We start from the raw sequence: 13,183 nt of genomic DNA on the forward strand, positions 1-13,183 counted from the left end.
ACTTCTAAAAAGAAAGAAGAGACAAAAGCTCACAAAGCACACAAAACATTTTACAACAAAGATAAGAAGCAAAGAACGGCAGAAAGGAGTTTCAAAACTAAAAACCATTACATACTTGAAAGCAATGAATCTTAATTTCCTCATGTATAAATTAGTAGATTTGGATGCTTTGAAAGTTTCTTTTGGAGTGTATTTATAAAACGCTACCTTTTGTGTTAAGACAGAAGTGGAAATAAAACATGTACCTGTTTACTTCTACAAAAAAGAAATGCAAGAATAATAAACCATAAAACAACTGGTCACCAACAAAAGGTGGGGGAAAACAAAATAGAAGGGATAGAGAGGAAACTGCTCTAACTACGGTTATCATATTGCTTTTTTATTTTTGGAAACATAATTTCTACATATTCAAAAATTAAATCAGCAAAACTGGGGGTGGGGTGCAACTAAAACTGAATGTACACAGAAACAAAAAAAATCAATTGTTTGTGACATAACCACACTTAAAGGATGGGAGAGGACAAATCCAAGTAACTTTTAACACATTGAGTATACACCCTAAGCCTGAGGGATAGCAGTCAAATTCTGAACTCCTTCGGTTTGTTCCTCAGAGAGAAATGTGTGTAGCAGGGCTGAAACTATATTATGTGTACTGGAAGACTGAGCAATTGAGTAAATATGATGATGTTGGGAACCAAGATTCTTACTACGGAAGAAGAGAGATTTTTTACAAAAGAAAAAAAATGATATGCAGAAAGGCAAAGAAAAACTTGTGTAACTGAGTTGCAATTAAAAATATTTATAAAAAAACATAAAAATTTTTCTAGCTCTGCTGAAAAAGTCTAGACCACCACCCTGGAGGGAGTAGCATATCTAGGGCCCAGATCTTGGTTTCTAAAATCTATTGCCCATTAAAAGGAAGCTGAGATCCTTGAAGAAATGGCTGATTCCAGAGCTCAGGCAGGGAAGGTACAAGAATGAGCCAGGAACACTTTGTTATGTAAGAAAGCAAGTGCTAGAAAACACGAGAGGACATTTCTAAAGGACATTCACCACCTTACAACCATCACAGTAGTAAGACTGGTCCAGGCAAGAATCATCAATGGATGCTAAACTTAAAAGGGAATGTGTGATGAAAAAGCAGATATTATTGCATACTCTCAGAGTATCTCTTCACAAGTGGCTTATTATCTGCAGGAGGGCTCATAGTAACTAACAGAAACCAAACAGTGACACCAAGCAACCAAAATCAGCACCACCAATAAGGAACAGACAGAACTGTGGCCTCTGAGATGTGACCATCTCAGAAGGCTATAGCAGCATTTCTGTATTTCTGTAGAAGAGCCATGGATGCATAATCTAATTTAATCACAGGGAACCATCAGACAAACTCAAATTTGGCAGCGTTTCACAAAATGACTTGACTTACTCTTCAAAAAGGTCGAGGTCATGAAAGACAAAGAAATGGTGAGGAACTATGCTGGTTAAAGGTGACTAAAGAGAAGGAGTTAAGTACCATAAAGGACATTACAACTGACCACACTGGGATAACTACTATACATTAAAGTGGTACATAAATGCTTCCCTGAATTGGTAAACCATACTGCAGTCCTATAAGAGCAAACACTACTGTAGTATGAAGAGGTAAGAGGGCAAAATGTATGCAATCTGCTCTCACATAATGGGGAAAAATGTGTGTATGCATACAGAAAGAAAATGATAAATGTGTTAACCTAAAAGTGAATGAAGCTAGATAAAAGATGTTCAAGAGTTCTTTGTAGTACTCTTGAAACATTTAATAAGCTTAAAATGATTTCAAAATAGTTTTATAAAAGTCTACTTTGGCTTTAATGTTCCATCATTTTAAGGAAATAAAATAAATTTAAGGAAATAAAGGCAAGTTACTAGGGAAACATTATCAAGGGTGTCCATGAAAAACACATAAAACAAAAAATATAGTGACTTCCACTGTCTACCACTTTTTATTTTTTATTTTTTTTCACTTTCTGTCACTCTTTAAGGTACCAATGAAACTATGGGTTTGCCAATAACGAAAGAATCAAACTTAAAAAACTTGCTATTCAGATCACCAACAAGGACCCACTGTATAGCACAGGGAACTATACTCAATATTTTCTAATAACCTATAAGGGAAAAGAACCTGAGAAAGAATATATATATATAACTAAATCACTGTACATCTGAAATTAACACACTAAGTCTATTGTACTTCAAATTTTTTTTAAAAATTTATGAAAAATACTGCTATTAAGAATGACTACATTCAGTCATTTTTTTATTGGCCCCTCAGAAAGTCTGGTAAAACATTATGGTGCCACGAAACGGACACTGGACTGGGAACTGAGTAAACTGATTAAACTCAGATATGCCTTCAATAAGCTAACTGACTCAGTATCAGGTACCAAATGGAAAGATGCTATGAGATAATCCTTCATGAAAAGAGTAACTTAAGCATCCGGGCTGGAGGTTTCCAAAAGTATCAGATGACATCACCAGAAACTCTACAGAGACATAATCATAGTAAATTCAATACTAGAGCTTCAGTCAATTGAAATGTAACTAGAAAGAAATATATGAAAAAGGGATCTGAAGTTTCCTCCCCAACTGGGGAATAAAGAATCTTCATGCAGTTTCCCAGTATTACTAGATCTTTTTTCCCCCTTAAAGGAGACCAACTTAATAATCTAGAGAGAGAAGGAGAGTGCTTACTATAATAATAATAATTATTGTAAGTGGTGAAATGGTTTCATACCACAAATTATTTTCTTGGTTTTTCACAAATGAAATCAGTTTATTCTGTAAGTACGAGGAAAAAATATACGAGGAAATAAAATAAGTTTTCAAATTAAAATCTCATGAAAATTCCTACATGTTGAAAGAAATTTACAAACACTGTAAATTATATTGTAACTTATAATTTTATGTTGACTTATACCTGCTTCTGTAATCATGGGAGTAGTTTCTAGCATAAGAATCAGCAGTTTAGTTTTAGCAACCAAAATCTACCTCAACAGCCAGAATACTTAAATCTTTAATGCCCATAAAACTATTTGACACAATGATGCTACAAATCACCCTTAAAATAAGAAACGTAGACAGGCATAGCATATTTTCAAATAAGGTAACAAATATGCTTTGCAAGTTAATCATAAGGTTACTCGGGCATTTTCAGTAGTACATATATGATTATACAGAAGAAAAAGCCAAGAAAACTAAAATTGCTTTCTTCTTGTAAAGGAAGTTAAAACCAAAGGCCTTTCCCCCACCCATGCATGTCAGCAAAGTTTAACCTAATAAATGGGAAATTACCTGAAGTGGTTAACATTCAAGGGTAGAATTAATGCACACGTGTATCCATAGCTTCACGTCATACAAGTCTGTCTGCACCCCACACCATAACAGCCAAGGACAAATGCAGCACCCAGAAACAGCACAGAGCATAAAGCAGAGCAACAAAGAGCAGAGAAAAGGAAACTTCAGTCATTGAGACAAGTTCATCAGATGAAGCACAGGAATTAAGACTCAGAGTTCTTTATAAAGAAAAGCTTGAGATACTAACAATTAACAACAAAAAGAAAAAACACAAGAAGGATGTGTAACACACATGTAAAATATGCTACTTTAATTAAGCTTATTTCTAACTTCAGAGGCTAGAGCTTTGAATGCCCATGGCTTTGTATGTAAAACTACAAAACTTCAGCAGTTTTGCAGATTTTAAAAAGTGTCATTTAAGGTAATGACCAAGCAAAGAATACTTTTTTCTCATGGTGTGTGACTTCTTTTCGTTCCTTTTTAATATTCATAATTCAAATATTTAATAACTATTATCCACTTAATGAAAAAAAGGACTTGCAATTTGTACTACTAGCAGTCAACTTTCTTAGCTCACAATACTTAAAAGGCCGATTATATAATTCCTAACAATTATATCATATACTTGCACAAATTAATGATGAACAAACACAAAGTACCATTGAGAGCCTTTTGTACAGCACTCCGAAGTTAATTTTATACTACAGGAAATAAAGAGACATGATCTGCAGTCAGAGGTGTACCTTCTCCCCTTATTTATACATGGTATTTTTAAGGTACTCGTACTGCATAAGCTTGAAAGAGGCAGGTAAAAGCTTTTTTGAAAAATGGAAGACTTAACGTGAGAGTTAAGTGAAGGGTTAGTGAATCCAGATTTTAGTACCTGTGCTAGAGTGATTGTCAGTGGAATCAAGCCTGATTAAATCTCTGACGAAGACTGTGTGCTCCCCACTGTTAGCATCATTAGAACTATCCACGCTACCGTGGCTCACCGTGTCCCCATCACTTCCACCTGTGGCGTTCTGGGGAGCTGAAGACAAGCACAACAGCAATTCAGTAACTCATGCACTGGTAATCTCTGAAACTAAACATGAATGACTCACAGTTCTTTTAAAGCTGCAGAATACTTTCTAAATCTGTGAGAGAAGAAAATAATTTTGGGCTAAAGCAACCTCTATCTTTAGTAGTATATGAAAATATCAACTAGAATTTCACCTCTCTTTTCTGCCTCATATAATTAAAAATTCATATGCCTATAAAACTTATGGTTCAGCAAGAAAAGTTATCTTTCCAATCACATGTATTACCTGATATTGAGGAGACCTGTGACTTTTGCACGGTATTTTTAAGTGGCTGCCTAAACTGTGCCAAGCCACGTACCACATTCCGTACCTTCGTCCACAAGAAGATACCACTGCGGGTACTGCTAGGCCACGGGCTCTCCAAAACTACCTAAAGGTAAAATAACGGTTAAAATAATGATTATTAGGAATACTGAATTTTTAAATGCACACACATATAATATATACAAAAAGAATTCTACCCCCAAACCTCTAAGTTTACTAAATAATAAAATGTATCAAAATGTATCAGTCTTAATAAACAGCATATATTGCCTAATGTCAATCCTACTTACCTTATTATAATAGCCATAAGTAATAGCATTTGGCTTTATTTTAGCAGTTTTCATTTCAAATAAAACTCTCACTGCTAAAACAGGATGACCCCAAAGTCCACAAAGTTGCATCACTACTCGATAGCAAACCTAACAAAAAATTACATCAGAGCATTAGCATGTTAGTCTGTGACTTGTAAAGGTTTTTAAATGACTTCACTCAATTCCTGTCAAAGTTGTCAAGCAATAGTTATTACTCTTCTGTCCTTTGTCGTGATTTGAGAGTCTTGGTAAACTATTCTGAAAACCTATTCATTAATGGAAGTACCAGCACTATTAACTTTTCCATATAAGAAAAGTTTTGGTTTCAGTAACAAAATTCACACAAAGAGACCAACTATTATTTTCCATAATTTGAGAAGGATTTCATTTTTAAAATCACACATGATTAAAATGGCTCTATCCTAAATCATGTTTTATATTTTATGCTAAAGGAATTAAAAGCAGCATCTCTAGGATGCCTACATAACAAAGAATTCTATAAACCCATGTCTTAAAAAAAGAAGAAAGTTGAAAACACTGTAATATTATTAGCAAAGGCTTTTCTGAGAATATATGTTTAGTGAAGAGGGGTAGAATTGATCATAAGAGGACAATCCAACTGGCAACTCCTAAAAGTTTAGGATCTCACATTAACTCGGCATAAAACACACTTTCTAACAGAGCCAGCTCAAGCACAGACAAGGTCCCATATGTAACAGACTTCCAACATCTCAGGTTTTATGTTGAAGTTTTACCAAAATATCTTCAAGTTCTATTTGACTCTAAGACTCTATGAGTCATGAAGAAATAAATTACTTTCTGTGTCAAACTGGGATTAATCTGGATTTCCCAAAACCATTCTCAAAAATTTATTCTGAAGTCGACAAAGTATTCCTTCAAACTTCCAGGCTTACTTGTACAAGAGGCAGACACCAAACTAAAGAAACAGTAAAAACGTCAGGGGTATAATTTTTTAATTGCAGTATGTTGTTGCCTACAACATGATACCTTTTGGATATCTATGGTAGATAAAAGATGGCTACAAACTCTTTACTACTCCTCCCATTGAGAGGGCTCTGTCCCTTCTCCTTGAATTGAAGGGGAAAGCCTCTGAGATTGCATGACCAATAGGATTTGCCTGAAGTGACAACTGTACCAGTTTCCTGGTTTAAGCCTTAAGAAAAGTCAGTTTCTACTTCTCTCTTGAAACACATGCTCTTGCAGTGCTAAGCTATCACAGGGAAAGCCCAAGTATCACATGGAGGAGTCTGAGACTACATGGAGGAAGAGCGGTCCATCTGGGCCTGGTTTTCCAGATCACCCTGCCAAGGTACCTAGGCTGGTATTTGAGTTAAGCTGTCCTGGACCTTCCAAATCAGACCAGCATATAAGAATGAGCTTGACACAAACATTTCATTTCCATTAAAAATTCAATAAATGGTATTAAAAGCAAAACACGTTATGCATTTTAACTTTAATTTAGCCTACGTGGCATATGCTATTTCTGGGTTTCTATGAGTTTCATTTAAAAATCTACATTATTACAAGTTTTACAAACATAACATGTAGATCACAAAGCTGTCAAAGTAAAACAAACATTAAGCATATGAATGAGACAGTCGTTTCTAATGGAGTATGAACCTAAAAATCAAAACCACTTACTTGCTAGGTGGCCTTATATATGTCATTCATCTAACTTTCAAATTTTATTTCTTTGTAAAATGTAACATTATAATATATAATTGCCTCAAAGCGTTGCTGGGAATACCAAAGGAAATAATTACACAAAAATATTGTGAAAATTTTAATGTGCAATCCTTAAATAAAATGCATCAAATATGCCAAGCAAATAGACATCCTTAAAGTTTTAAAATAAACACTTCTTTCTTCCAGTTGTAGAGATGTAATTGTTTTAGGTGACTACAAATCTGTCAAAATAACTTGTTAGAAGTAGGAATACAACAAATTAACCTCCAAATTTTAAGCCTCCTATCAGAATGTTTATTGGGAAGATAATTAAAAACATTTTTTAGCTTACTAGTTGTATCCGCTGCATGTGAGAAAACAAGAAAATGTAATTACTTACTTGTAACTACCGTAGAACCTTAATACATACATATAGAGGAAACAACTTTTCAGGAAATTTGTCTTATGAACTTACCAAAGAAACTTAACCAAGTAATGTGCTTTGACTTTACAGTGCAGTAACAATTAATACTAGCTCTCTCACGGAGCATATTTTAAAGCACTTTAAAAATACGATATGCTTTCACAAAGTTGAAATATATCCTAAAATATATCTTAGATACAAAAACTAACTCTATCAGAATAAATTTTTAAAACATATGAGGTACAAAACACTAATACTGATCAAACACTTTAAATTTCCAAACAGTTTCATAAACATCAGATGAGAGAATATGCAATCAAATGTGAGAATGGATATGTTAGTATTTGTTCTGTAACTCTATCTTTGTATTTGAAAAGTTTTTTATAACATACAGATAATACTTCGAGAAAAACAAGTTTAGTGCGGATCTTAATAAGGTACATGCTTTGCTAGACTCAGATCTTTTTTATTTTAAAAGAGGAAAAAATTAAACATAAAAATTACTCTATCATGTGCCCTTCTTCAATTATATTTCTCTTCAAATCTTGTGCTGTCTCCTTCTTCCCAAATACCCATTACTCTGAATTTTTATTCCAACTATATTTTAAATTCTAATCTGGTCCTAATATCATTTACAGTTATTTTAACATAAAAATAATTTTTAAAGGGAAAAACCGCAAAGAGGAGAACTAAATCAGTAACTCAGTTTCTTCAGCTGTCTGTTGCGTAATACCACCGCCTATCTCTGAGGATGGTTCTGAGCCTGCAGAGGTGCAGCACACTGTTGACTGAGCACTATCAGGTACTCATCTAGACACATGGACATTAGCCATCTGAGGAAAGGAACTAAGTATCATTATACTGCAGATATTTCTGATTACATGGAGCTACTGGCATCTACTGGGTGGAGGCAAGGATACTGCTAAACATTCTAGATGTATAGGAAAGGACCTCACAATAAATAATTATGTGGGCCAAAATGTCAACAGTGCCAAGGCTGAGCAACTCAGACCTCCAGCTTCAGATACATAATATCTGAATCGCAGATAGGTTATGTAATCCACCTAGGACACAGGTCCTAAGTGGAAAGCCACTTATTAAAAGCCTATTTGATTCTCAGTAAAGTTATCTCAAGAATAAAATTAAATCAACATTTTTTTCTATTTATCAAGCGTAAATAATCTGGTCCAAGTAAGTCAATCCTCACTGAATTTCAAAGCAATAACTTTTAAATAAATGTATTTTAAAATAAACAATAGGTATTAGCTCTATGAAACAGGGTAACAGTTTAATGAAAATACCTGAGGTTACTGAAAGCAACTGAGACCTAAATTTTCTTAAAAATACAAATAGAATTTATCTTAGTAACAACTCAGTGTTATACTTGCCTCATCTAGAGGATCCACATCTGTTTTCCTCATCTTAATAAGCACATCATATGCCTGCTGAAGTGCTCTGACCTTAGGATGAGAAACTCTAACATAGGCTGGGAGACAAATAAACCATAGGCTGTAACAATGACTGAAGAGACACTTGGCCCATTGTGGCGGATTTGTGTAACACCTCTTCGCCAGCTTATGAGCTGTTTTTATCTCCTAGATAAAGAAAAAATAAAAAATTATGACATTCAGTAAAATTTATTAGGATGATAGGAAAAGTGAAAAGTAAAAGGGAGAGAAGAAGTTAATGTAAAATTTGACTCTGAAATCAAGCATTTCATATTTTTGCTTTTGTGAATGGCTTCCTACTTAGTGCCACATGGTTCTTTTTATAAAGGAGCACTTTATACTGTTTTAACTATTTTTTTGGCAAGCATGTGTCTAAGAGACTAGAAATTCCTTAAAAGTGGACATCATTCATATTATAATAATATAATGGGTAATTAAGTGCTCTTCACATATATGGCACTCAAATGTTTGATGAATGAAAGGATTTAGCCATTCATAGCTTATGAGTTCTATAATATCATTCTTGAAAAGTCAGAGCCTTCTCACACTTCTCCCAACTAAAAAGTTTAAGATGTTCTGAGTGCTGAGTTACTCCCCAAGATTTCTACTCTACCTTCTGTGTTAATTTCGTCACAGATTCTTGCAAATCACCTATTTCTTTGCAGGCAACATATTCTGAGAAAGATCACAGACGTCCCTACCTAATAGTTTGATAGGTATATTTTCTACTTCTGATTTTCATTCTGACTTAGGTGGAAGACAGAAAAGGTATCAAATCTGCTGAGCTTTATCAAACTCTACAGACACTCAGAAACTAAAGAGCCCTCCACACATGAGACTGACTCTGTCAGCTTTGCATTACAGACCCCTCTTGCTGGATGTGTTCTAAATAAACATACTGTTATAAGCTCTATTTCCAAGAGATGTGCCTGCAAAGTTAGTTCTGGGGCAAATGAGATCTAGAGACTTAGTAGCAAAATTCTCCCATTTTAAAAAACTTGCCTTTTATCAAGCTGATAACAGTATATATACTAAAAAAAATTCCCCTCAGACACACTGAGAGAACTGTGTATTATATTAGATTAAAGACCACCTCAAGTTACCTCTAGGATTTGAGGGACTGCACTGGAACTGGTAAAACCTGAACTAAGAATTTCATTCTGAAATTTTCCATGTTTTGGAGACCCCCCAAATATCAGTATATACATGTGTATATATATATAAAGGATGTTTGATTTTAACTTGCACCTAACCATAGTTTAACTCTTTATACCTAAATCAAATATAGTATTAAAGCAAGATGTCGAAGTTGTCCTAAGTTAACTCCCTTTATAAAATGTAATATTCAGTATAAAATATATTTATACTAACCATGAGGAAAAATTAAAATCACAATGAGATACCACTTCATATGCACTAGATGGCTAAACCCAAAAAGACAGACAATAACAAGAATGTGGTGAAATTCCCACTGCTGGTGGGAATTTTAAATGGTATGCCCACTTTGGAAAATAGTCTGACAATTTCTCAGAAGGTTAAACACAGCGTAACTATATGACACAGCAATTCTACTTAGGCATATACCCAAAGAAATGAAAACATAACCACACAAACTACTATGCATAATAGCCAAAAAGAAAGAACCAACCACATGTACATGAATGGATAAATAAAATATTCCACACAATGGAATATTAGTCAGCAATAAAAATACGTGAAATACTGATACATTCTGCAACACTGATGAACCTTAAAAACATTATGCTAAGTGAAAGAAGCCAGTCACAAAAGACCACAAACTGTACAATTCCATTTTTATGAAATGCCCAGAATAGGCAAAACTAGAGACAGAAAACAGATTAATGATTGCCTGGGGCTATGGAAGATGGAGGAACTAGGGGGGTTAACAGCTTAGGGATGTGGGCTTTCTTTTTAGGGTGATGAAAATGTTCTATAATTGGCTGTAGTGGTAGCTGCACAACCCTGTGAATGTACTGAAAGCCAGAGAGTATACTCAAAACAGTGAATTGTACGGCATGTGAATTATATTTCAATAAAGTTTTCTAAAACTGTATTTAGTTCCCAAGCTTCTCTTAGAACATAAACATAAGCATTCAAAACCTTCACCCTCAAATTATAAGAAGGGTTGCAAGAAATCAATTTTAATTCATTAACAACCATAGTGGATCTTCAAATAATTCCTGTGGGTGATAAGTCTAAACTATGAGCTACATAGCACGTATACATAGTTTACATTTTAAATTAGATAAAGAATATCTGACCTGTTTAGTTCTCTTAGCCATGAGAGCTGGACTGTTTGTAATGCTACTCCCAGTAGGGTGTCTACTAAAACAAAGTTTCAACTCCTGTGGTCTGTCAAAAAGCTTAAGGTCCAGTCTTGGAAAGTATTTGTAACTAAAATAAAAAGCAAAAATAGAACTGCTGATTTAAAATACATTAACTCTTCATATTATTTCAGAATTTAGGTGAATATTTCTAAACCTCAAATGTAATCAACATTATTCTCCAAAATCCTTGTATACACATTTCTTTTTCAAATATGTAAGATGATGTAATTATAAGATAGACTATCTACATGGAAACTTTGGCTCCTCCCCATCCTATATGTTATTTTCAACCAATGCCTACAACATAGAAAACCCTGATATTTTGACTGAAGAATAACTCTTTCAATGGAACACATGTATTCAATGATAATTTATATTAAAACATTTAGTATATATACTTTGTAATTTTGTTTTTCTTTACAAAAGTACCTTGTATTCACATAAAAGGAAAAATGCCATAATATTTTTATATTAGGGATGTCCCATAATTTAACAAATTCTTTACTGTTTGGACATTTGTAGGTTATTTCTCAACTTTGTACATTTATCTTTGTGAATATTTTGCTTAATTTCTTAGAATAAGACCCTATAAGAGTTTTCTATGGTAAATGTCTATCAAAAAAATAAAAATTATTATAATCACTGTCAAATTATTTCCAGAAAGGTTATACTCATATCCTCAAGCTGATAGAATAAAAATGCTTCTACTCATCATTTGATCTGCATTTCCTTAAATACTAGAAAAGCTTAACACACTTTCATATCATTGACTATTGGGTTTTCTTCTCAGAAATGGCCTACTTATTTCCTCTGGCCAATTTTTCTTCTGAAATATATTACCTTTCCTATTTGATATACTTATCTGTCAATACCTGCATTCCAATGTATAGTGATTAAAGTCAAAGTAAAAAAAGAGCTCTCTTTCTATAATTGACATGCAATCAAAAGAGTACTTATTTAAATCACTCAATCTCAGGCATACAGTCTTCATTCTTATGTAGTCCTAGTGAGATTATATATTAATTTTATTTTTAGAAACAGTTCTTTTATATTTCCATTGCCCTAGAAATTCTTTTATGAATACAGCCGAAGAAAATAACTGTGTGTACACACAAAGATATAGACAGTAGAAAACTACAAATAAATTCCATAGGAAACTAGTTTAATTGCATGCAATGTAGTTATTCAAAATGACATGGCACAAAAACATTTGCATGGAAAAATGTTCAGACCATTAAAGATAAACACACATCACAACAAATATGTGCAAGATGAACTAATATTTGTTTTAAGTAAATTCAAACATATGTACAAAAAAGACAAAAGTATATACATACAATTGTTAACAGATATTAAGTATTAGTGCTAAAATGATGTATGAATTATTTTTGTGTGGTTTTCTGAATGTATTAAAGTATTACCACGATCATAATAATAAACAAACTTTTTAATTTCTTAAAAGATTCCCATCCAAATTCTCTAAGTTTATTTTAATAAAGAGTGATTCCTGGCCCTCTACTTTTAAGTGATAGCTTACTAACGCGTAAGAATTTCACACTTTTTCACTGACAATAAAACACCCCAAAAGGAGGGGATCCTCACAAATATTTTTCTTCTTCAGAAGTGAAAATTTTAAAGATTAAAATGTGGTAAATGTTTAGGTTAACAGTGATCAGCATCTGGCTCCCCTTCAAACAGGGCAGTCGGGTTCTTAAATTACAATCCCTGGTGGTATCTCCATAGAATATTCATCTCCACCAGTTCACAGAATACATTTTGAAAATGACCTTTACAATATACATATCTACTAATAGTTGCAAACAATCAAACTATTAAATTGTACCCAAACAACTTGAGAACCATTCCTGGTACCTGTACTTGGGGGACAGATCCTTTCCGTCATCAGGAGGCGGCTCAGGTGGCATTATGAATACCGTGTGCTCACTTTTCTGTGAATCATCTAGCTCTATCAATTTGGTATCTTCTGCTGAATCAAAGTCAACCTAAAAACAATTATTTTCTTCAATTAATTTGCATACCAGCAAGACCTGATTCTAAAATGTTGAAACTTGTATTTAAGAAAAAAATATACCTTATCTGTTTTCTCTGTGCCTTTATCAGGAAACAACTAGGAAAAAAAAGAATCCTCAGTGAAAATGTCTACTGTGAATTTAATAGAGACTACCTTAAATTCTAATTTAAAAAACTATTCTTTTTTAATACCAGGCAGATATGAAACACTTCACAATGTATTTGGTAGACCCCATACTTGTATAATATTTTTCTT

The 13,183-nt window shown here is 33.5% G+C and overlaps 1 protein-coding gene across 1 annotated transcript in view; it reads right to left on the reverse strand.

Moving 5' to 3' along the window:
* DENND4C (DENN domain containing 4C) overlaps nucleotides 1–13,183 on the reverse strand; it is a 78,065-nt gene that overhangs the window by 35,340 nt on the left and 29,542 nt on the right. The window contains exons 13-19 of the mRNA XM_052644483.1: nucleotides 12,989–13,024; nucleotides 12,769–12,899; nucleotides 10,831–10,963; nucleotides 8,489–8,695; nucleotides 4,970–5,098; nucleotides 4,641–4,785; nucleotides 4,217–4,363 (exon numbers count right to left, since the gene is read on the reverse strand). Coding sequence (XP_052500443.1) covers nucleotides 4,217–4,363; nucleotides 4,641–4,785; nucleotides 4,970–5,098; nucleotides 8,489–8,695; nucleotides 10,831–10,963; nucleotides 12,769–12,899; nucleotides 12,989–13,024 — 928 coding nt within the window. The remainder of the gene's footprint in view (nucleotides 1–4,216; nucleotides 4,364–4,640; nucleotides 4,786–4,969; nucleotides 5,099–8,488; nucleotides 8,696–10,830; nucleotides 10,964–12,768; nucleotides 12,900–12,988; nucleotides 13,025–13,183) is intronic.

Source organism: Budorcas taxicolor, chromosome 8 (assembly GCF_023091745.1).
Source record: "Budorcas taxicolor isolate Tak-1 chromosome 8, Takin1.1, whole genome shotgun sequence".
NCBI lineage: Eukaryota > Metazoa > Chordata > Mammalia > Artiodactyla > Bovidae > Budorcas > Budorcas taxicolor.